Genomic DNA, 24,954 nt, shown 5'->3' with positions numbered 1-24,954 from the left:
CAATCAAGTGTAAATCCACCACCAAGGTGGCAAAAATACCCTTCATCTAAACCCACTGTCACATGGGTTCATTTGGACCTGAGCATCTCTGATGGATTGCAGGGCTGACAAGGACAAATAAGCCTCCTTGGATCAAGCTCCACGCTAAATAGTAGGAGAAAGGCCACCTTCTTTAACTCTTATTCCCTTAAACTGAAGAGCAAGTATCAGAATTCTGAGTCTTTTCTGAACTTGTGTGTGACATCTCACCCCCACAACACTGCAAACCCTCCTTCCCCCATTTTAATCACCTTCCACCCTTCAGAACGCCACGAGAGTTTGTCCTCAAAAGAAACAGAGGAACCTGTACTAGGTTTCTCATCAGGGTGCAAAAGATGGGAGAGCATAGAGTCAGAGCAAGAGCTAAGGAAGACACACCACCAAGGTAATGATGTGGGAATGTTTGTACGGGGTTGCACTCTCATAGCCCCAGCTAGGGAGCTTAGAAACGCCCCCATCTTGAAGAGTATTCCATCCAAACCCACCAAGGAACCGACATCCCCACCAAAGGATCTTGAGACTTGCCCAAAGTCACCGAGAAGCCCACAGCAAAGCCAGGACACCCTCCGGTGCTGGAGCAAGCCTTGGTCCCGGGGATGCAGGAACCCATCATAATGCTGGGGGGAGGTCTGCGGAGCAGCTCACTCCTCCATGCAGCCCGGGTCACCCCCACCTTGCCGGCCCCAAACCTCGCTCCCTGCAGCTCCGCGGGAGGGCTGGGCGGAGAGGAGGAGGAGGAGGAGAAGAAGGAGGCCGGCCTCTCCTCGCCTCCCCCTCTCGCCCGTTTCCTTGCAGCATTTCTATGCTAGAGGTCTCCACCGAGCTGCGGAGAGAGGATCTGCCGGGCTGCGCCGGGCCCTCTTCCTTCCTTTGTGCATCCCCCAGCCCTGTGCAAGCCGTGTCCCCTCCTCCCCGACCGCCACGTCCCCGCTTCATTCCCCACGGAGCCGCCTCCGGTCCTGGAGGCAGGAGGAAGAGGCCTCCTTGGGCAGGCAGAGCCGGGGCAGCAGTGAGGAGCCGGGTGCCACGTCGTGTCACCCGCCCCTAGCCTCCCTGCCGGGGCACCGAGGCCGCATCTCCGCCCGCATCCCTGCCCGCATCCCCGCATCCAGCCCCGCTCCGCGCTCTCGGCGGCGGCGGGGTCCCCGCCGGCGGATGCTCCGCGTCTCCCCGGGCCGCTGGTGCTAAATGCTGAGCGCCGACAGGATGGAGGAGTTTCAGAGCGAGGAAGAGGAGCCCTGGTACGATCAGCAGGACCTGGAGCAGGGTAAGGATGGGGAGCACCCCTCAAGCTGCCAGGGATGGCGGAGCAGGGAGATGCGGAGAAAAAAGAAACGGGGGCAAATCACGGGTACGGGAGGGTGGGATACCTCCCCTCAAGACTCACGCTGGCTTGGCAAAGCCACTGCCACGTCCTGCAGTGGCACCTCTGTGGAAATCTCAGCTCCACTGTTCCAAACCATTCTTCTGGCTGTGGAAAGTTGAAACCCAAGGGATAGAGGCAGGGAAGCCAGATCTGTCCTGAGCACCAGGAGGGTAAAAAAAAAAGGTGTGTTACACCCCCAAGGAAGGTGGTTCCCCAGAAAACTTGCTGCAGACAGAATCAAACAGGGGTAGTTATGACAGTCCTTCCACCTCAGAGCGGTCACAGGTAGAGTTTGCAGGCACACTAGTTTGAAATTAATACATCAGAAATGATGTGTTGCAGAGCTGAAGATGCTGAAGGCATCTCGCAAAAGCTTTTGCTATCCAAGCCCCAAATTCAAAGGGAATCTTCAGCTTCTAAGTCACCTAATTACTTCTGGAGATTTTTGCCATCAGCTATAAAAACAGGAGAAGGGAGGGGGGGGAATATATCAAGGGCAAGTTTCAAGCAGCAAAAAGAGCCTTGTTAGAGGACAAACATTTTCATGTGTGATTTGTTTTGAGGCAACTGTCCCTACATTTGCACTGCTTCTGTGTAGCAGTTATCCTAAGGCAGCACAATTGGTGGCTGTGGGTATTTGGGGCTTTTAATTTCATTTTGCTTATCTTAATATATTGAGTCAACACTCAGAAAGTAAATAATGGGCAGAAGTCCCATTTCAGGCTGGTGGCACAGGAATGAGCTGAACTGATTTGGCAATCCATAGGTAAAAACCATTCCCACCTAAATGCTCACCCCTCTGGCAGGGTGCACCACAGGCAGGGTGCACCATAGGCAGGGTGCAGCCACAGGCAGGGTGCAGCCACAGGCAGGGTGCAGCCACAGGCAGGGTGCAGCCACAGATCTGCTTCAGCCAGCTGACTGTCAGCAGGAACCCAGAGGCTGCAGTGCCTCTGCCCACCATCACTCCAGGACGTTATGTCATGGTTTGAAGTTTACACAACTTCAGCTGCAGGGCAGAAGCCCGCGAAGGAATGATAACCAACTCCCCCATCCCCCAGGGACTGTTGCAGCTGGTTTTTAACCCCAGTTTCTCAGTGCACAGGAAGTATCAATAGCAGGATCCTGGGCTCTGGGCTCTGAAACACAACGTTCAAAGTAAGGCAGGGCAGAGCACAGCTCAGAGAGGGAGCTGTCAGCTGAATAAACAGTGCAGCCTTTGAATGGTCAGAAATTCACATCTCTGGGTGACGTCTTCCCATGGCTCACGTCTTCCCATGCCTCACAAGGGGCCTGGGCACTGGGCCAGGGGCAGGATGCAGGCCAAGGAGCAGCAGAGCTACAGCTGAACATGGGGAGTGTTGAACAATGTGGGACCAATTGATTTTTTTTAGCCCAATGCTGTCCCTGGTGTCAGGCTCATGAGTCAGCGCTGGCACGGTACAACTGGCTCACAACAATAAAAGCACCTTCCCGCTGCAGGCCAGGTTCCCAGCTCTGTCCCAGCAGCATAAACACCTCCAGATGATGGATTGATGCTGGGGACAGACTCCACCTTTGAGCATAGAGAGGACTGGAGGGAAAACACAGACCAAACACAAAGCCCAGCTGTGGGGTTTGCAGCCTCCTGTATGAATGGAGGCTGCACAGGCTTGCACCAACTCAGGAGGAGAGATGGAGAAGGCTTTAACTAAAAGCAGCCAACTGGAAAGGTCCTACAGGATAATTACAACCATAATTAATTTGCATGCTGCACAAAGCATCACGAAGGACAGTGCTAGACTTTGTCCACAGACACTGTGCCTTCACACTACAGCCCTAGCAGCCTCCAGAGGTCTTTGGTGACAGCACAGCCACGAAGCTGTTGGTTTGGAGGTGGGGGGTTGGGTGGGGTGGAAGCACAGAGCAAGATGCTCAGCACAGCACAGTGACAGAGGCAGTGGCAGGCTGGCATCACCCAAAGGATTGGCACACCAGCAGCCCAGGGTCGCACAGAAACCCACGCCTGGCAGCAGTGCCAGCAAGGCAGAGGACAAAAGCACAGGCCCAAGGACTGCTCCTTAGGAGCTGAGGGGTGGCAGAAAAAAACCAAACAACAGCAAAACCCCAACCCAAGCTTGGAGAGCAATGAAGGTTCCTCTGTGAAGCAGTTGGTTGCTGAGGCTTTATCGTCATTTCACAGCATCATCAAATATTTATTACATTTACATCCCAAACTGTTTGCTAAGCAACAGATGGCTTAACTGGGAGCTCTCTGAGGAGTACAGTAATTAACCATTTTAGCACCACAGAGGAAACCATGCCTCCAGCTCCACCCTGAGCACCTGTTACTTTCTTCCCCATCCTGCACAGAGCTTTGCCTTCCTTGCTGAAGTCACGTTTTCCCAAGAAAACAAACCCAAATTGCTCTTTGTTTCCCCCTGAAGTGCCCACAACAACTGACTGCATCCACCACATGCCTTGGAGGCAGCAAGATCTGGTCCCCAGCCTTAAGGCTTTCCCAGCCTCAAGGCTTTCCCAGCCTCATTCAAATGAAGTCGGTGCCTTTCAGATTGCTTTACCTGTTTCCTAGCAAGCTGTAAACCTGCGTGGTTCAAGGCATTGCACCAAGATACCTTGGCACATTGAAGCAGAGACTCGAATCCCAGCCAGGACTTAGCAAGGACATGGAAGCTGTAGTGGTGTCCTCTGAAGTGTTTCACTCTTATGATGTTCCCTCCAGGAAGGCTCTGCGCAACCTGATCTAGTGTGAGGTGTTCCTGCCCATGACAGAGGGGTTGGAACTAGATGGTCCTTGAGGTCCCTTCCAACCCTAACAATTCTATGATTCTAAGGCTTTCTGGTTTGAGGAAAGTGGTAAAAATGGAGCTCAGATCACACAGTAGCATGGCTATCCTTAGTGCCAGGCTTTTTAAGCATGAGTAGATGTCAGTACTGCTTTGGTTCAGCCACAGCCTCACATCTTCCATGGGCTGGAGAGTCAGTGCCTCTAAGCCTCAAAAACAGAATCCAGCAATGGTGAACCTTTTGCCAGCCATTGAGAGCCAGTGATGTGGCTACAGTTGCATCATGCCCTGTGCACAGGGTGTACATGCAGTCAAACCCCAAGAAAATGAACAAGCTAAAATTAGAGAGTCTGAGCTGGGGATAAGTGGGGACACCTTTTCTGTTCATCAGAGGCATTTGTGCTCAGAAGGGCTGCTTGCCAACTCAGTCACATCTGGATCCAAGCAGAGCAGAGACCAGCCCCTGCAGCTGTCTCTACCACCACTTCCAGCCTTCATCTGCCCCCACAGCAATCTCCCAAGATGAGTCCTCCTTGCAGGCACCCCACTGCATTCCCTCATCTTCCCAGCCTCCCTACCTTGCTGCCAGCATTCAGGTCTAAGCCAAAGAGAAGAGCACAGGCCAAGAGGAGGGGTCTCAAAGCCACCCTTGCAAGGTCTGGAGAGTAAATACAGCCCAAGTGCTGGGGTGATTCCTCCTGTGTAAACAAACCAGCAACAAACTGCTCTGAGTTAGCCAGCAGGACAAGAGGTAGCACAAGAACCAGAACATCACCTCATTGTCTCTGACAGTCCTCTCCTCCCAGGCAGCCACAGAAACTTTAGGGCCAAACCATCTGCAATGCAGGCTTGGGACTTTATGGCTGTAACCTCTAAAGGTCTCCAGACTTAAGGATCTTATTTTAATTCCTCCTCTTGCCAAGCATCTGATTGCTTGCATGCTAAGAAGGAAAATGACACAAGGTGCTGAGCTAGCACCACTCCCATCTCAGCCGAGTAAAGACACAAGGGCAGCAGCGCTCAGGTGATCATCTCCTGAAGCTGGGGTGAACCCAAGGGATCAGTGCTAGCAGCCTCTGGCACCCATACCTGCCTGTTTTCTGCATCACTCAGCCTACACAGGGTGGTCTACAGAGCTTGCAGGTCCTATCAGCTTTCCCAAAGGACTCATTGCCCTCAGGAGCAGGTGGTACCCCAAGTTCTGTCCCCCATGATTCCCCCTCTGCTCCTCTCTGGCAAGACCCCACCTGGAGTACTGCATCCAGTTCTGGAGTCTCCATCACAGGAAGGATCTGGAGGTGCTGGAGCACCTCCAGAGAAGGGCAACAAGGATGATCAGAGGGCTGGAGCTCCACTGCTATGAGGACAGACTGAAGGAGTTGGGGCTGTTCAGTCTGGAGAAGTAAATGCTCTGAGGAGACCTTATTGTGGCCTTACAGTGTCTTAAGGGGGCTACAAGAAAGTAGGGGAGGGACTTTTGAGGGTGTCAGGGGGTGATAGGACTGGGGGGAATGGGAAAAAAAAATAGAAATGTGTAGGTTCAGATTGGATGTCAGGAAGAAGTTCTTCCCCATGAGGGTGGTGAGACACTGGCACAGGTTGCCCAGAGAAGTGGTGGAAGCCTCATGCCTGGAGGTTTTTGCAGCCAGGCTGGATGTGGCTGTGAGCAACCTGCTGCAGTGTGAGGTGTCCCTGCCCATGGCAGGGGGGTTGGAACTGGATGATCCTTGAGGTCCCTTCCAACCCTAACAACTCTATGATTCTGTGATGCACTTACCCTGGCAGCCCAGATCATGGGACAAGCCATGCAGCTTTCCCATCCTCCAGGAAGGCAGTGGTTAACACACTGTCCTTCCTCCCCAGCAGCAAGCCAGAAGGATGGAGTTTTGCCTGCAGTAGCTGAGCCACCTACTTATTTAGCAGTGCAGTACAGCAGGTAACTTATGGAAGTGGAAAGTTTTCAGTGACTAATTGCTGAGCTGCTTGGGAATGACAAGAGGGACTAGAAGTCCCAGGGGATAAGGAAATCAGATGACAGTTAGGTTAGTCTGAGGAAAGGATGAGAGCCTCCAAATCTGGAGAGGGGAAAAAAAGCAAGGCTATATACAGACATAGATGTATTTTCCTGTTATGTAAAGACAGCAAGAATAAGGGGTTCAAGAAAGCCCCACACAGCAACTTTCAGGATCTCTCTCCAGGTCTCTCACAGAAGCTCCTGTAGAACCCCAAGCACATACTTCCAGCTGTGGGAGGGAACAGAACTAGAGGAACTGCTGGAAAGGGAAAAGAAGGGGGGGGGGGGGGGGGGGGAAACAATAAACTGGAGTTTCCCATGTCTCCCATCCTGAAACAATCTGCTGACAGTGGCATTTCTCCTTGGCAAGGCCATGCATGAAGGATTTATGGTCCAGGTCCTGAAGGGCATTCCCCCCACGGCAGCCCTGAGCCCAAAGGACTGGGAGCCAAAGCAGCAGCCACTCACACCCTGCTTGCAGAGGCTGTCCCCCCACCCCAGCATTTTCCAATCCCCTTTCTTTCCTTCTGTACAGTGACAGGGTGGCTGCACTGACTCACTGTGACAGTCAGGAGCCACTCTGAGCTGTGAAAGCACCAGTGTCCCATCCTGCTCCTGCAGGATGTGCTCAGGCCAGCACATGGCTTGCTCAGTTTTCCACAACACATTTCACCTCCTCAGCTTTCCCAGGGCAGCACAGTGCTCCATTCCCACCCTGGCCAGCTAACAGGATCACAGAACTATTGAGGTTGGAAGAGACCTTTGAGATAATCAGCCCAGCTGCTCACCGAGAGCTCACAGCCCCACCACCACTGCAAAGCCACATCCCTCAGCACCACATCCAGACACCTTTTAAATCTCTCCAGGTGTGGTAACTCCACCACCTCCCTGGGCAGCCTGTTCCAATGCATGAGAATCCTTCCTGTGAAGAAATTTCTCCTAATATCCAACCAGAACCTTCCCTGGCACAACCTGAGGCCATTTCCTCTTGTTGCACGTGAGAAGAAACCGACCCCCACGTCACTCCAACCTCCTTTCAGGTAGTTGCAGAGGGCAATGAGGTCTCCCCACAGCCTCCTCTTCTGAAGACTAAACCACCCCAATTCCCTCAGCTGTTCCTTGTAAGACATCTTCAAGGCCCTTCACCAGCTTAGTACATATATCTGTGCTCACCACAAACACGCCATGAGAGCTCCCAAAGATTCTGCCTAACCTGCTCACAACCACACACAGGGGCCAAGAAACCAGGAAAAGATCTCCAATACAAAAATACCTTGGAGGAATAGTTCCAAGTGTTGCACAACTGCTGCTCTTTGCACAGCTGGGAATTTTTGAAGTGATTTTGTGTTAGAGTTTGTCCTTTGGGTACTTTTTTCCCCCTCCTCTGTGTGTAGTTAACAAACAGCTGTAAATCTTCTCTTTAAAATGTGATAGCTCTTTTTTTAATGGTTTAAACAGCCTGTTCTCTGCAGCCTGCTGCAAAGTCACTCCAGTTTATCCCATGTGCAGCTGCCCTGGCACTCCTCACTGCATTTGTCTCCTCCTTGAAGAATTCAGTCCTTTGAGTCTGTAGTATCCAGCTCCATGCTGACCTCTTCCAATTATGCAGCTGCAGCAATGGCAGTTGGGGCTGGGACTCCAAGTTTTCTTGGCATGCTGTCCTCCAAGTTTTCTTGGCTTGCAAGGAAGTGTTGAGTCTGGGGAAGGCACACTGGGCTGTGAGGTGGTGGCTGAGCACTGGTGTCTGCAGGAGCAGGCAGAGCAAGGAGCAGCACAGCACATCCATCCAAGCATCAGAGCTGCTTCAGGGACACTGCTGATTGGCTCCTGAAAGAGGCACTGCCCTGCACCCTGCTCAGAACTAGTGATGGACATAAATAACACCATCTGGAGAGCACATCAAGCATTTCATCACTCCCTTGCCTGCCAAAGCTCAGACTGCAAAGCTACAGCACTGTGTTCTTCTTGCACAGCTCCACACTGACCACTCACTTGAGGTCAGCATCTCTTTTCACAAGGGCAGCATCTCCAGCCAGCACCAATGGCAAGGCCCACAGCAGCTGGGCTGTGTGAGAACCTGAAGGAACTCAGAGCACTTCCCAACAGTGGAGATGAAGGGACCAGCACTGGGGCAACAGCTTGCAAGGTGATACTTTCCTTTAAAGCCAAGCAGAGGAGCTGCTAGAGAAGAGGTGAGCTGGAGGTTACTGTTGCTGCAGAGGATCAGGCTGCTGTCCACCTTTAGCTGTACCACATGGCTGTGGAAGATGATCTTCTCTGTATCTGCATGCCTCTGGCACATGAGAGGTAGCAGACAGCAGTAACCAGGAGCCATAGCACTGGTGGTGGTCTCGAGCGCTGCTCAAGTGGCAGCTGTGCTGAAACTTAGTTGTTCCTCAAGAGACCAGAATTGGTGATCCTATCTGCCTCCTCCCAGCAAGAGGGCAGCAAGAGAGGGCAAGTTGGCTGGTAATGGCTCAGAGCAGGGGAAAACCTTCTGTGAGCACAAGCAGGGCTGGAAAGCTGACATGGTTATGACAGCCCATTGCTGTAGGCACCCTTCCTGCCATGTGAGCACACTGACCTGTCCTTTGCAGGTCACCTCTGCCTGGGGCTCTGCACATGCACAGCACTGTGGTGCAGCAGCAGCAGCAGAGAACATGCCAAGTCTCCCTGGTGGTCATCCTCCTTGTCCATCCTGGGTCAGCCACCACCTCCTGTCCCCAAACTACAGCGAGGAGATGAGATTGCCACATGGCAGCCATCCACATGTCTGTGTCTTTAGCTTTAAAAGAGTAAAAGCCTCTATTCATGGTTCTCTGCATCCTGACATAATTAATTAGTTGGAGATTTGCTGCCCAGAGGAGGAGTGCAGGCAGGAAAGCACTGCCTGCCTTTCTCCCTCCTCTTTCCTCTCTTCGCCCCAACAGCTTCACTTGTATGCACTTATTTAGGGCTCTTTCTGATCCAGGTGCACTATCAGAGTCTCCAAGACATCAGTTACCAAGCTCTTTGATACCATTTAGCCTACAAGGTAAACACAGGCACTGAGGCAGTTTAGATAAGAGAGCAGCAGGGGAAGAGGCAGATGGGGCTTCAGCCGTGGTCTAATAACGTGCTCCATGTTATCATGCTCTAACAACTTGGCAAAAGGCACATGGATTGCCCTGGGCATGGGGATGGGACTGCTGTGGATGTGTTTGTATAGACACATACAGCTTACAAGCATCCCAGGTTCTCAAACATTAATGTATAGGGGAGGCTTTGGGGCACAGAATGGTAAGAGGGCAGAAAGAGAAGGCAAGTATCAATGAAATCAAAACAGCCTCAGGAGCATCTGAGAATTAACAACAACAATAAAGAACTGATAGAAAGGGCATACTGAAGAGAAGTGGAAAAACAGAAGGGAGCAGCAAGAGCTGCAAAGACTGGAGGGCTTCCCAGGCCCTTGTTGGAGTTTTCTACTCCTTGGTGGTGCCTCCTTTGCTCAAGGCACTAGAGAAAGCCCCAAGGGAACTGCTGTCATTGCACTGTGCTGGCCTTAACCCCTGCAAACCCCTTCGCTCTGCAACCAACTGAGCTCCCTTCCCTACCAGAGAAAGCCAAAGGCAGCCCAGGGGTATGTAAGAGATTACATAAGAGAAAGAAAAGGCAGAGAAAAGGAAGGAAAAAAGCAAGCAGGAAATCCAGCAAATCTTATTAGGCTAACAGCAACGTCCATGTGACCCACAGCAGCTCAGGGCAGCCAGAGCCATGGTTTGAAACAAGGAGAGGATGAAGGTGGAGGTGGCTGTGCTGCTATGTGCTCCACACACCAGTTTTACCTGCTCCCACCCATCCCTGCCAGGAGCATCTTGGGATCATAGAACCATAGAATTCTTGAGGTTGGAAGAGACCTTTGAGATCAACAACTTCAACCACACACCTAGAGCTCACAACCCCATCACTACTGCTAAGCCTCTGCCACTAAAACCACATCCCTCAGCACCACATCCACCCCTTTTCAATACCCCCAGGGATGGTGACTCCACCATTTCCCTGTGCAGCCTGCTTCAGTGCCTGAGAACCCTTTCTCTAGGAAAAATTCCTTCAATGTCCAACCTGATCTTCCCCTGGTACAACCTGAGGCTGGTTCCTCTTGTTCTGCCACTGCTGCACTGCAGAGCAAACCCTGCCTTTGTGGTACACCCAGTTACAGCAGAATGGGAGGACTCAGGAGTGCCAAGCTGAACTGGGTTAGGTGTAAAAGGAATGGAGAATCCAGACCTCAGCAGTAACACTGGTGGCTCTCTGAGAGCTCTGCCTGGCCATGGGAACCCCTATCATTTGTGGAGTGGGCATGTTGAAAAGGCTTTCCCAGGTTGTTTGTGAGATGCTGTCAGATGGCTCTTGCTTTTGTGCACCCCCAGTACCTTCCACTGCACACAGAGAGTGCCTCCATCACTTGCTCTGGAGCAGCAGCAAGTGATACACTAAAGCTGATCTTCATTGTAATAACTCCAGACAGCACAATCCTTTGTAACTAGAAGGAAAAATAAATGAGCAGCCAGTCCAGCCTACCCTGGGGTAAAGCAGCAAACCATCATTTATTTAGATTTTGAAAGGAATAATTGCACCTCCCCTTGACTCTAAGTGCCCGTGTGTAATGGAGCAGGCAGCAAATGCAATTAAAGTCAACGTCAACAGCATTAAACATCAGTTCTTAACTCTCAACCTACCCCATCCATCAGCTAACAAGCACCCTGCACTTCCTCCAGAGACCTCCAGAGCAGAGCTCTTCTGGCTGCTCCTCCCTGCTCTTTAGCAGGTGAATTCACCATCTGCAGCAGGAGAGGAGCAGCCCTTCCCACACCCCCAGCTCCAATCCTTTAGCAAAGGACAAGTAATTCCTTAATAGGTGCTTAGCTGGAAAGAACCTGAAAACACATGCCCCAGAAACCCCTGCTTTTTAGCTCTGTGAGCCAAGAGAGAATTAACACCCCCTGCAAGCCTGGCTGTCTCACAGGATGGAGACAGGGTGAGGAGCAAAGCTCAGCATCCCTTGTCTGCACTTGGAGCAGCCTGAACACAAGAATCCCTCAGTGCAAGAACAACGACGAAGGAAAGCCCAAAGCAGCTGCTCCAGGTGGTGGCTTCCTCCAGAAAGCCATCAACTACCATCACCATTGTGCCAAGAGCAGCCAAAACCTCTCCTGCCCAGCACCAAAGCCACAACCAAGAGACGCTGAGGGGAAAAGAAAGGGCTTGTAGTTGTGGCAAAGGCTGCTCTGCCCAGGCAGATGCAGGCTAGAGCTGGGGAGGCAGAAAGGGCTTCATAGCCTCTTTGTGCCTCACCTGGGGCAGCTGGGAAGCACTCAGCCCCATGGCAGCATCATGCAGTGCACACCTGCCTGTGGCAGCACTACCAGGGGATGCTGCAGCGGGGGAATATCCTGCAGGTTGTTCCTCAGCCTCTTTCAGTCAGACACAACCTCCTGCTGCTGCTGCTGCTAGATCAGGAGTTTTTTTCAAGTTTGCCAGCAGAATTATTGCTGGGGTGATGATGATCTCTGCAGCTTCAGGATGGCTACCTCCTAGATGCACTGCCCAGACAACCTCTCCTGCAATGAGTGCTGCTTGGATTCAACTCCTGCTCCCTTCCCACCATATGGTCTCTCTTCTCTTCCCCTCCCTCCTTGCTCAGACACCATTCCCATGGAAGCTTGCAGGGAAATGTAGCCTCCCTTCTTCCCTCCTCTTTACTCCATAGGCACAGCTCTTTGTTTGGGCACATGAGGTGTCTCCTTGGCTGGTGTTAATGAGAAAGGTCACATCAGCTCTCGTGGTGCCAAGAGCCAGAAGCCACCAAGCGTGCTGCTGCCCAGGACAGCTTGCATCCACAGTCCTCTCCCAAAGAAGATTTGGACAACACCAAGCCTCCCCCATTTTATTTAGCTGAACATTGGCTATTCCCCCGTGGTGCCTTCAGCACAAGCAGGCTGCAGAGGGGTCAGGCAGCACAGCAGCTCCCCACCATTTCATTTCTCCTTCTGCACTGAGAGGGGAGGGGGAAGGGAGGCATCAGCGTATCTGCTAAATTAGGGCAAGTCGAACAGCAGTGGCTGGCTGATCTGATAGTGGAGAAGCAAAGAGCAATACAAAACCTGGTGGGGAAACTGCAGTGCTATGCAGAGAGCGTCCCCAAATCCCTCAATAGTTCTAACCCCACCACCAAAGAACTTGCTGAAATTTCACATTCAGCCTCAGGTTGCCAAGGTCTCCAAGGAGAGGAGCTGTGTGCTCCCCCAGCCCATGCAGGGCCACAGTTAGAGGGAGCTGGTCTAAAGAAGACATTAAAGCACTTCCACGCAGCATCCCCTCCCTCCCCACAGTCCCACAGCCTGGGGGGAGACCAACAGGTGGGGAAGAGGACTGGGGGATGAGGGGAGGGGGGCAAGACAGGATTACCAGGGATGCTCTGGCTGGCTGGCAGGCAGGCTGAGTGTGTGTGTGTGTGAGACCATGGCTGAGGCACTTAAAAAGACACTATAAGAATCAATTCCCCCATGTACTTCAAGCCTGGAGTCTCCCAGGCCCTTGCACTCAAAATGGAAACAAAGAACCAATTTCCTCCTCGGAGCTCAGCCCCCTTCTTCCTTCTTTCCCACTCATCCCCAAACGCTGCCCATTTCCCCCATTAAATTATTGCTGACAGAGCCCTTTAAATTACAATGCAGGGTCTTGCACTGCCTAATCCACTTAACTCAACCCCAGCTGATTAAATTGGATGCCATATGGTGGGAGAGCACTGGTGTAATCCAGAGGGAGGACGATGACACACTTGACTCATTACCTGGAGCCCAGGAGGGAGCCCACTCACTGCACACCTCTGTCCTGAAGCCCAGCTTGCTGCAAGGGATGTGATTCGCAAGACCCTGGTCTCCAGCATCCACCCCAGCTCTGGCAAAGTGCCTCTGGCATGAAATACAGCCCCAAGCAGCTTAGAGGCACAAATGGTCCTCTACCTCTGCTGGCATCTGGCTGTTCCCCCATCCCCAGCTGGTGGAGCAAACACTCAGGTTCCCAAGGGCACTTTGGAAGCTGGGGAGATTTGGTGCTTGGGGAAAGAAAAGGGGGGAAAAATAAAACAGATGGAGGAGGTCTGCCCGTGGGGAAATGTGCCAATATCTGGATTGCACTGATAGCTGTGATCACAGCCCTCAGACCAGGTCACTGTGCAATGATGAGGATTATAATTAAAAAGGTCACAGCCTAGAATAACACCCTGCAGTGCAGGGCCACAGCTGGAGAGCACATTCCCATGGTGAAGGGGAGATCTGAGGACACACTGAACAGCTGTTGTGGCTGGACCACATCTGGGGAGCCAGCCCTCCAGCAGCACTAGAGCCACAGGGAAAGAAACATGACCATCACCCACCATACCAGCCTGACAGCAGGTCCCACAGTGCAGCATTATCCACCAGGAAAGCTCCACCCCAAGAACTGGCAGCACCAAAAGCATTTTTGTCCCAGCATGGACTCGTGTCCAAGAGGTCAGTGTCACTGAGCCTTATCTTGTCATGTGCCATTAGAAAGTTGTGAGAGAACCCAGGCTCAGAACACATCCTAGTGCCCTGCTCCAACTTCTTCATGTCTTAGTGACCAGGTATCCCTCTTTCCCATCCAGCTGCATGGCCAAAGTAAGCACTGGAACAAATTCTATCTGCTCTGAGCCCTAGCAGAGCCTTTGCAAAACACATCACTAGCTGCAGGCCAGAGAGGAGAGTTACAATGGCCTGAGAAATGCTAGGGCAGGAGAACCAGGTCCCCACACACACTGCAGGATTGCCACTCAGTTACCTAAAGCTGCATGATAACCATACCAGAAAGAGCAATAGCACACATCCAGGACCTCTTTTCTTTGCCTCTTGAAAGGTTAAGGTCAAATTTTCAGTCTGCCACTGCAAGAGGCAGCAACTCACCTCTAAAAGCAGCAAGAGAAGTAGAAACCAAACTGACCATGGGAGGTCAGGCTTTAAGAAGACAACCAATTTCTGTGGCAGCAAAGGGATGTCCTCAGAGCCACCTGTGTCATCACAAATCCCCAAACAGCATCACCTGAGGTGCTCAAGCTTTGGCCAATACAGGACTCAGGGTTGTGCTGAAGCTTTGACCCAGTACAGGACTCAGAGGGTCCTGAGTTTTTTTCTTTACTCAGGAGGCAGCAAGCCAACCTCCCTGGCAAACACCTATTTTTTTAACCCTGCATTTTTCCTGAAGTCAAACTATTTCAGTAGCTTCCTAAGGGCATTTAGAGGTGCCACACAAAGTAGTTTGCCCTCACCCTGGAGCTGCCCCAAAGAAAGAGCCTCAGGCCCAGCTGACACAGCACTGCCAGGGTAGGAGGTGTAGGAGGTACCTCCAGCCCCCTGGGGCCACACGTGGTTTTATTCCTGATGTCAGCCTCTTAGCAGGTGATGGATGGATGCTGACAGGCAAGGCCAGGCACTCCCCTCATTAAGGATAATAATATAATTTACAGAGCATCCCCAAGGCCCTGTGGGGTTTTACCAACCCTCACTCTCATTCTGATGGATGCTGAGCGCCTTCTGGCCCCACAGGTTTTGGCGATAGGCAATGGAGGTGTTGAGCATCTGCCACAACCAAGTTTGGAGCCTGATCCTGGCTGTGCAGTCTAGTGCAGAGGGGTCATGCAGGCAGCCAGGCATCAGATCCTTGTTGCATGGAGAATGGAATGGAATGGAATAGAATAGAATAGAATAGACCTTTGAGATCATCGAGTCCAACCTATCACCCAACACTATCCTGATCTCAGCCTCCCCATGTTCCTGCAGCCCAGCAAGACAGGGGAGGCCAGATCCTCTGTGTCCCATAAGCCTGCATCCATGCCAAATCCTGCCAGTAAAACCAGCACCATGCCAAATGTGCCACTGTGTTTGGTGTGGTGGCATTTGGGGAGCACATTGCATCCACCTGGAGATGTAGCAGCTTTGTCCCTCTGCTTTTCAGACTTGCATTTGGCCGCAGAGCTGGGGAAGACGCTGCTGGAGCGCAACAAGGAGCTGGAGGACTCCCTGCAGCAGATGTATGCCACCAACGAGGAGCAAGTGCAAGAAATTGAGGTAGGGACACAAGCAGGCCAGAGGTGGGGACAAAAGCTGCTCAGCCACCACTGTAGCCTAAGGGTGATGGTGGAGAAGGGACATTTCCAGCAATGCCAATGACTTGGATGTCAGTAGAAGGGAAGTGCCATGGGGCACGGGAGTTAATGTATCTTCTATATGTGCCTGAAGTGGGATGGATGGATGGAGGTCTGGGATGGATGGAGAGATGGATGGATGGAGGTCTGGGATGGATGGAGAGATGGATGGATGGAGGTCTGGGATGGATGGAGAGATGGATGGATGGATGGATGGATGGATGGAGGTCTGGGCAAAGTTTTCCCAGTCCTGGAGAGAGTTACTGTCCCCTACTAATTGGTATTTTCCCTCTTCTCACATCCCCACACCCTGCTCAGAAGTACATGCCAGATTCTGGCACCAGGCTGCATCTGGGTCACGTTTGGCCTTTCCCTGCCCATCCGCCAACCCTCACACTCATTTCCCTTTGCTCTGCTGCAGCATTCCCTTGAGTCCAGTTATTCATAATCACATTTGTTCCCAGCTGGCCCCTCAGCACCTCTGAAACACAGCCCCCTTTGTTAGAAGCATAAAATAGCTCTTTCTCCGAGAGCTGCAATCCAAACCTCTGCTTCAAGCATCCTTTGGGGGTCAGGGCAGAATTTCTCAGAGCCTCCAGAACTGATCCTGGAGGCTTAAACCTGCTGTGTTGGGAGGATTTTCATTCACTGGAAAACTTTTAAGGATCTGTGAATTAAAAATGACTGGAACCCCTCCTGATTTACCAGGACAGAGGGCAGAGGAGGGCTATGAGATCCAAGAAGCAGCTCGTGATGGCTGCAAGGATCTGACAGCTGACGTCTGAGGAAGCTGGTGGATGGATTTAGCCATCCCCCCAGCAGCCCTTCAGGAGTTCAGCCACTGTAGGATTTGGGAGCTGAGCTGAGTGAGCTCTTGAGTAGATGCCTCTCTCCCAGGATAAAATCTTGCAGGCTCACAGAAAGGGGTCTTTGAACAGGCAGAAACCGACAGTCTCCTCACATTTCACACACTCAGGGGTTTCACCTGAACTCCCCAGGAAATGCAGCCTCTGCAACTGATCCATCAGGCAAGCCAATAACCAATTGGTAAAGGGTTTTCACTCCCAGGAGTATCAACTTTCTTTGGGTACTGAGAATGAAAAAGCAGCTAAATAGAGAGAGATCGAGGTTAATGCCCTTCACAGAGGGCAGGGGAAGTTCAGTGGTATTTAAGACAGAAAACTCTTTACATAGGGGATGAATATTTCAGTGGTGGAAGAGACTTCAGCCAAGCAGAGGATAAATCAGTCACAAAATGCATTGTCAGAGGAAGCAAAGGCTGTGGGAATTTCTGCCTGTGAAGCAACCTGGATTTTGGATGTGGAGTGTTTCTGGTTTGCTCTTTTCCTTGCAGTACCTGACCAAGCAACTAGAGATGTTGCGGCAGATGAACGAACAGCATGCAAAAGTCTACGAGCAGCTGGACCTGACAGCACGGGACCTGGAGCTAGCTAACCAGAAGCTCGTGCTGGAGAGCAAGACATCCCAGCAGAAGATACAGTGGTACAGCCTCCCCTCCTCCCACTGCAGCAATGCTCTACCCGAGACCTTCACCTCACCCTTCCCCAGCCCCAAAGCGCAGTGTGTCCTTGCCCTCGAAGCCACTCTCTTACCAGTCAAGGTTTTGCAGCTATTTACAACACAAGCCCATGGCACTGAGGCTGGTTAGCAGAGGTCAGGCATAGCACAGACACCCCTGGGACGAGGGCTGGATAGAGGAGCGTCTGAAGCTGCCAGGAGAGAGACATGGCAGCCCCTGCTCAGATGCATTTCCTTGAAGAAGAGGCAGACAATCGTATCAGGGAGCTCCCCAGCACACAACCCAGCAGAAACATTAGGCACAGATCCAGCTTCTGTGGAACTCTGGCTAGTCCGTGCTGAAACACACAGTTTGTCAATGATACTGCTTTCCTCAAAGAAGCCCATGATCAAGGTCATCCCTGCAAACAACAGCTTAAGCCATGTCCTTGCCGTGCAGCATCTTCTGCAAACGCCTGGGCAGGGAGGGAGTTTCAGGGCAGAGGTGGTCACAAGCTGCATTCACAGCCAGAACAAAACGAAATCGCTGCCCAGCCTCTCGGTGTTTATCTCTACAAGATAAACCAGAGGGAGAGAGTAAACAGCTTTGCCTGTTTGCTTCTAGTGCAGAGATGCTCCAGCACGGTGCTCACGTCCCAGAGGGGACTGTTTTACCCAACTGATTTGAGGACAGAGGGTCTCGAATTAGTGCAGTCCCTTGCTGCTCCTTCAGGCTCCCCCCCAGCCTTTCCTACAAACCCTCATTCAACAGCAGCCACGCAGAGGAAGCCCAACCACTGGCATGAAAACAAAGCACTGTCATGCCATCTGGACCTGGCACTTTGGGACATGGTTTAATGGCCACGGGGGGTTAGGCTGATGGTTGGACTCAATGGTCTTGGAGGTCTTTTCCAACTGGAAAGGGCAACAAAGCTGGGGAGGGGTTTGGAGCACAGCCCTATGAGGAGAGGCTGAGGGAGCTGGGGTTGTTTAGCCTGGAGAAGAGGAGGCTCAGAGGAGACCTTATTGCTCTCTACAACTACCTGAAGGGAGGTTGTAGACAGGTGGGGGTTGGTCTCTTCTCCTGGGCAGCCAGCACCAGAACAAGAGGACACAGTCTCAAGCTGTGCCAGGAGAGGGTCAGGCTGGATGTTAGGAAAAAGTTCTTCATAGAAAGAGAGATTGGCCCTGGGGATGTGCTGCTCAGGGAGGTGGTGGAGTCACCATCACTGGAGGTGTTCAGGAAGAGACTGGATGGGGTGCTTGGTTTAGTTGATTAGATGGTGTTGGGTAATAGGTTGGACTCTATGATCTCAAAGGTCTTTTCCAACCTGGTTAATTCTGTTCTGTTCTGTTCTATTCTATTCGGAACAATTCCGCGGTTCTGCAGTCTAGAAAATGGGAGCCCCTTCCACAGACTGGCTTTCTCTAGAGGGTAAAAACACCTCTCAAGGCCCCATAATGCCTGACCCCTCTCATTCATGTTCCCTCCTCTCTCTGCAGCTTGACAGAGACGATTGAGGGGCTGCAGAACCAAGTGGAAGAGCTGCAGAAGCAGGTGGAGGAAATGAGGAGTTTGGAGCAGCTCCGCATTCGGCGGGAGAAGAGGGAACGGCGCCGAACCATCCACACCTTCCCCTGCCTTAAAGAGCTGTGCTCCAGCCCCAGGTATGGAGCCTCACCCTTAGCAACCCCTCCAACCACCTCCTGACCTCCTCTGCTCACGAACAGGGGCTGTGGGAGGTTAGCACAAAACCCCACATACATCTCCACAGAGATCTAGGCTCTGCAGCAGAACCTGAGACTCAGTACCGGAGGTGAAGGGAGGACGTCCCTCTCTCCTACCTGCTCACCTAACCAGGTGGTATTGGCAGAGCCTTCATCATCCCAGCATCAGTGATGCCTCCAACAAGGAGACGTAAGCTGCTGCTCAGAGAGAGCCCAGGAGGACTTGGATGTGTCACACAGCTGTACCGGTGCAGGCTGCAAGGGGACAGGCATTGCCTGGCAGGGCTGGGACTCACCTGGCACGTTGGCAGGGAGCTGTGCAGGAGCACAGGCCAGGCAGAATGCATTGCCTGAGCTCTAGATAGCTCGAAGCAGCCTCTTCCAGCACAGCCCACCCCACACACATCATGTGAACAGGACCTGTACCCCAAGCTGCCTACTCAGCTTCTCTTCCCAAACCTGCACAGCTCATTTTCCCTTTGCAGCTGCCTCCCAGCACAGTACCAGCATCTCTGGCTCACTGAAACCAGTTGAAATGGTGCATCTGGTGCTATGTGACCGCAGTTCCCCCCAGGGAGCACCAGAGACACGCCGAGATGCACCACAAGCTGCCAAGTGCTGTACAATCACCTACAGCACTATTGCACACTTGCTCCTCCTTAAAACCCAGCCACTGTGTTAATTCAGTGACCTCAGGAGGACATTTCTTGCTCAGCTTTGTCCATAATAGAGGCTTCTTTAAATAGACAAGCAGTCAATAAACTTTGTTACTGAAAGCATCCCCTGCCAGAGGATACAAACAAAAGACACTTTTACTGCAGCAGCAACAGGGATATTTATGAGGCCACAACCTAACCCCCAGCCAAATCCACTTAGTGTCTCTGTGAATCTTTTCCCCCCAGTCCCACTCTCTCTGCAGTGCCTCGGGATCTCAGCTCAGCTTGCAGCTCTGCAGTTGGCTCTGAAGGTCAGGCTGGCCTTCAGGAACTTAGAAAGCTGTTCAATACCCCCCACCACTGTCATGTCTCCCAGGGGAATCCACGGTGCTTGCTCTTTTCCAATCTGTTTTAACCAGATAGGATGCCATGGGCACTTCACTGGGGAGGAGGGAAATCTGACTTCCTAACAGCAGTGTGTGAGAAGGAGGAAGTACTTGTTACAACTTCCCAGGCAATGAAGAATGGGCAACTTGGTCAGGAGTCTCTGTCTGCTTCCCTTGCTGTATAAATCTTCTCCCACTCCCTGGAACACCTCCCAGACACAGAATAGCAGAGCCTGAGCTTCTGGTTTTAGGCTGGGTGGGGTTTGGGGCTGTTGGCAGATACGAGTAGTTGGTGAACTCCATGATGCAGGGAGGAGCTGATGAACTCCATCAGGAAAAACTGAAAGCCTTCCACTTCGAAGCACTTGAACATTCTTCTTTCCCTCACAGCAGTGCTGATGGCTTACCCATTAACCAGGGTCTTTTACTTTCTAGGGTCTCCTTTCCCTCCTGTCTTTCATCACTGCTATCAAATGAGACTGCAGGTTCTCTGAGAGAGAGATGAGTCTCTGTGTCTCAAAAAGCCTCAACCCCGCTTTGTGGTCTCCTGGCACATGGGAGGAGGCCTCCATGAGCTCAAGTTACCTCCATTCTGGGCATTACTTACACAACCAGAAGACACAGTGAGTCCCTGGTGGAGTGTCACTCGGCCAGACTCTCTCACAGGGCTTTCTTCTCTTTCAGGTATGAGGACGCCTTCCAGGTCCACAGCTCCTCCACAGAGTTCAACCAGAAGCCACTGGAGAGGGAGAATGAGCGTCTGCAAGCCATGGTGAACTCGCTGAGGTCCCAGGTCAACCAGGAGAAGCAGCGGAAGGAGAGGGTGGAGCGAGAGTACAGCTCCGTGATCCAGGAGTACTCGGACCTGGAGCAGCGAGTCTGCGAGATGGAGAACTGCAAACTGCGCATCAAGGAGCTGGAAGCAGAGCTCCTGGAGCTCCAGCAGATGAAGCAAGTCAAGAAGTACCTGCTCAGCCGAGAAGACAACTTGTCCGAGGCCCTCCTCGAGCCGCTGAATAACGCCCCGGAGGCGGACTACATCGACCTCTCCGAGGAGGAGGGAGGGAAAAGCCAGGGGCCCTCGATGAGCCCTTCCCCTAACCACCCCGTGCGGAAGAGCTGCAGCGACACCGCCCTCAACGCCATCGTCGCCAAGGACGCCGTCAGCCGGCACGAGGGCAACTACACCCTGCACGCCAACAACGTGCGCAAGAGGGGCATGTCCATCCTGCGGGAGGTGGACGAGCAGTACCACGCCCTGCTGGAGAAGTACGAGGAGCTGCTGAGCAAGTGCCGGCAGCACAAGGACAGCGTGCGCCACGCCGGCGTCCAAACCTCCCGGCCCATCTCCCGCGACAGCTCCTTCAGAGACTTCCGGGGAGAGGGATACGAGTTGGAAGAGCGCAAAACCATGGAGAAGACCATCAGCAAGCACGTGGAGGCCGTGGACAAGCGGCTGGAGCAGAGCCAGCCCGAGTACAAGGCTCTGTTTAAGGAGATCTTCTCCCGTATCCAGAAGACAAAAGCAGACATCAACGCCACGAAGGTGAAAAACAAGAGCGGCAAATGAGCCCTGCCCCTCCACACCCCACCCCACCCCCACCCCCGCCACGTGCAATCACCACAGCCAAGGCTCCTCCTCAGCCCCAGGAAACACCACCTGGCCCCACGGCTTTGAAGGTTCGAGAGGTCTACATGCAAGACATTGTCCCGGAGACTCAAGTCTCTCTTGTTGAAGCTGGGGCTCTGGAGCAGTCTTCGGGCCACCTGTGTACATTGTAGTTAGAGGATGCCAGAAACCGTACGATGGATCTCTGCATGAGTCGCTGCCGGACGTCGCAACAGCAACGGAAACCACGCCACGAAAAGCAAAGCAAAGCAAAGCAAAGCAATCACCTCCTCCGCCTCCCCTCCTCAGCTTGTCTCACAGCCCCGATGATCCGCAAGCAAAAGCTTGGATGTCCTCCAGCATCCTGCCACAGCTGGAGCGCAGTGCTTCAAAGCAGAACAAAAAGCCATGAGGACTTCAGGAGCTGCTCCAGCACACCAGCCCCACCCTCCTCTCTGGTTTTATGGCCAAGAACCTACGCTTGCAACCCAAGAGACTTCCATCCACACCTCCCCCTTCCCCAAAGGGCAGTATGTTCTTGCTATTTAAGCCATCCTCTTAGCAGTCAGGTTTTTCAGCTATTTACAATGCAAGCTCATGGCAACTGGAAAAACTTGAAATGTTCAAACTGATTGTTCTGTCTTCATCATGATCATGGAGTGTCTCAGTCCATAGTCTCCAGACTTTGTAGGCATATGGGACTTCCTCTCTTTAAACATGCCCCACTCTTTGAGCCCAGGTGAAGCACTGTGCCTGGTAGGAACTTGATGACCAGGGCTTTCCCATAAGCTAGACGAGAAGTGCTATTACAGTATCAGAGACAACGCTTTCATCTCACGGTCTGGGTACCAGCCCTCTGTGCTGTGCTCTTCAAGAGGTTGTCACTGCCCCAGTGGAGCAAACACCTCACATACAGCTTGTTTGGGCTTGCAGGACTGACTAGCAGTGACTTGCATGCAAGCAGAAGGACAAAGCACCACACTCGCGTGGCGCCAGGACCTCTGGCCCTGGCAGTAGCACCAATCACACCTTGCCCCACACTTTTGCTCTGAACGTCTCCCCAGTCAAGAGGACAGATTTCAGCCTTCTGCTGAAAGCAGCCCTTCTTGGCTGAGCCACTGTCTCCAAAGTTTGCCACCTCTCATGCGCCAGCTCACTTTCCAGCACTGAAACCTTCCTCACTTTTGCTCCCACAGACATGCAAACACGCAGCCAAAAGGCCACTGCAGTCTCAGGAACCACCAGTTTCCATTTCTCATGAGCTAGAAGTCGACCTTCTTACGGTCAGACAGGTGTTTGAGGCAGAGAAGCAGCATTTCATTCCAGCTTAGGCAACACCCCAAGCACTGAGCCACCAAAAAAAAAAAAACCCACACCAAAAAAATCCCATAAAAATGAAGCAGTTCAGTGTTAAGCTACCTATTCTATACCTGCCTGGAGAAAATCTAGGCCAGATTTGGAGTCTATATTCACCAGCTTACAGCCCAAAAATCTTGGGTAAACGGTTGGGATATTTGAGGCAAAGAAACGAGACCGTGGCTTTGGAGGGGGAAGACTGTTCAAATGGAATTATCCTCCAAGTCTAGGGCCTTGATGGCAGAGGAGCTACTTTTCTTTCACTCACTATGGAATTAATGCAAAAATACCCCCAAAAGACCCCCTCTCGTTAAGCTGAGTCCCGTGGAGGTAAGTTGGTAGGAGTGCAATGCCCAAACCAGCCCCAGAGGTCTCCTCAAAGCATCCACCACCAACCTCTCTGCTCTTCCATGCTCTGCATTTTCAGGCACCCTATGGCCCCAAACTCAAGAAGCATTAGGAGTCATAGGCAGGACTGTGGCTACCAGCTCTGTAACAGTATGGAGAACCTTCATGCCTTATTTATTTATAACGGAAAGCAGTTGTCTAATAAAAGAAAAGAAATAAAACCAAACAACAACAGCAAGCAAAGCAGCATCCTTGGTTTTCTCAGAGCATTCACCACTCTGTTAGTTCAGCACTTGGAGCAGGGGAGAGCTGAAGCAACCTTGGCTTAAGTCAGCCAGTGTTTACTGCCTCACCAACCTGATCTCCTTCTATGATCAGCTGACTGCCTGGCAGATGTGAGGCAGGCTGTGGATGTAGTCTACCTGGACTTCAGCAAGGCCTTTGACACTGTCCCCACAGCAAACTCCTGGACAAGCTGTCAGCCCATGGCTTGGACAGCAGCACTCTGTGCTGGGTTAGGAACTGGCTGGAGGGCCGAGCCCAGAGAGTGGTGGTGAATGGTGCCACAGCCAGCTGGCAGCCAGGCACCAGTGGCATCCCCCAGGGATCAGTGCTGGGCCCCATCCTCTTTAACATCTTCATTGATGATCTGGATGAGGGGATTGAGTCCATCATCAGTAAATTTGCAGATGACACCAAGCTGGGGGCAGGAGTTGATCTGCTGGAGGGTAGAGAGGCTCTGCAGAGGGACCTCAACAGGCTGGACAGACGGGCAGAGTCCAAGGGCAGGAGATTGAACACATCCAAGTGCCAGGTTCTGCACATTGGCCACAGCAACCCCAGGCAGAGCTACAGGCTGGGGTCAGAGTGGCTGGAGAGCAGCCAGGCAGAGAGGGACCTGGGGGTGCTGGTCGATGGTATGCTGAACATGAGCCTGCAGTGTGCCCAGGTGGCCAAGAGGGCCAATGGCATCCTGGCCTGCATCAGGAGCAGTGTGGCCAGCAGGAGCAGGGAGGTCATTCTGCCCCTGTACACTGCACTGGTTAGGCTACACCTTGAGTCCTGTGTCCAGTTCTGGGCCCCTCAGTTTAGGAAGGATGTTGAGTTGCTGGAACGAGTCCAGAGAAGGGCAACAAAGCTGGGGAGGGGTCTGGAACACAGCCCTGTGAGGAGAGACTGAGGGAGCTGGGGTTGCTTAGCCTGGAGAAGAGGAGGCTCAGGGGAGACCTTATTGCACTCTACAAATACCTGAAGGGAGGTTGTAGACAGGCAGGGGTTGGTCTCTTCTCCCAGGCAACCAGCACCAGAACAAGAGGACACAGTCTCAAGCTGCGCCAGGGAAGGTTCAGACTGGATGTTAGGAGGAAATTCTTCACAGAGAGAGTGATTGCCCATTGGAATGGGCTGCCCAGGGAGGTGGTGGAGTCACCATCATCGGAGGTGTTTAGGAAGTGACTTGATAGGGTGCTTGGTTGCATGGTTTAGTTGATTAGATGGTGTTGGATGATGGCTTGGACACGATGATCTTGAAGGTCTCTTCCAACCTGGTTTATTCTATTCTATTCTACTCTTGCAGTCATCTGGCTGCTGCAGGGGTGTGGGAAGAGGATCTCCTTCCCTTCCTGGTTTAAACAATCCTGTGTGAATCAGCAGCACGGTTAAGTGGAGAGCAGCTTAAATATATTTCCCAATGCTTTACTCTCTTCTTGGACAAAAAGCAGCCTTCTCAAAGAATTCTCAAAGCTGAGACTTTCCTTCATAGCTCTTTTGACTTTTAAGAACAGCAGAAGAGCTAATTCTTTGATTGTGCAGTGGTGTGTTGGTTGTTTTTTTTTTCCACCTATGATTTGGGTCAAGAAAATGCTTTAGGCTCCTGTGCAGGAAGCAGAGAGGAAATGCTGAACTCTCCTGCTGCATTATTTATATAACACACATTTTATGCACTTGGA

At 52.2% G+C, this 24,954-nt stretch overlaps 1 protein-coding gene across 1 annotated transcript; it reads left to right on the top strand.

Moving 5' to 3' along the window:
• The first annotated feature begins 850 nt into the window (after positions 1 to 850).
• On the top strand, positions 851 to 21,575 carry CDR2L (cerebellar degeneration related protein 2 like). Its single transcript, XM_009898059.2, has 5 exons — positions 851 to 1,306; positions 15,215 to 15,327; positions 16,759 to 16,907; positions 18,426 to 18,590; positions 20,377 to 21,575. The coding sequence occupies exons 1-5, from the start codon at positions 1,228 to 1,230 to the stop codon at positions 21,260 to 21,262; spliced, it is 1,392 nt and encodes a 463-aa protein (XP_009896361.1). The 5' UTR covers positions 851 to 1,227; the 3' UTR covers positions 21,263 to 21,575.
• The last annotated feature ends 3,379 nt before the right edge of the window (positions 21,576 to 24,954 follow it).

Source organism: Dryobates pubescens, chromosome 20 (genome assembly GCF_014839835.1).
Source record: "Dryobates pubescens isolate bDryPub1 chromosome 20, bDryPub1.pri, whole genome shotgun sequence".
NCBI lineage: Eukaryota > Metazoa > Chordata > Aves > Piciformes > Picidae > Dryobates > Dryobates pubescens.
The sequence above is the reverse complement of the archived record's forward strand: the minus strand, read 5'-3'. Positions and strand labels throughout refer to the sequence as shown.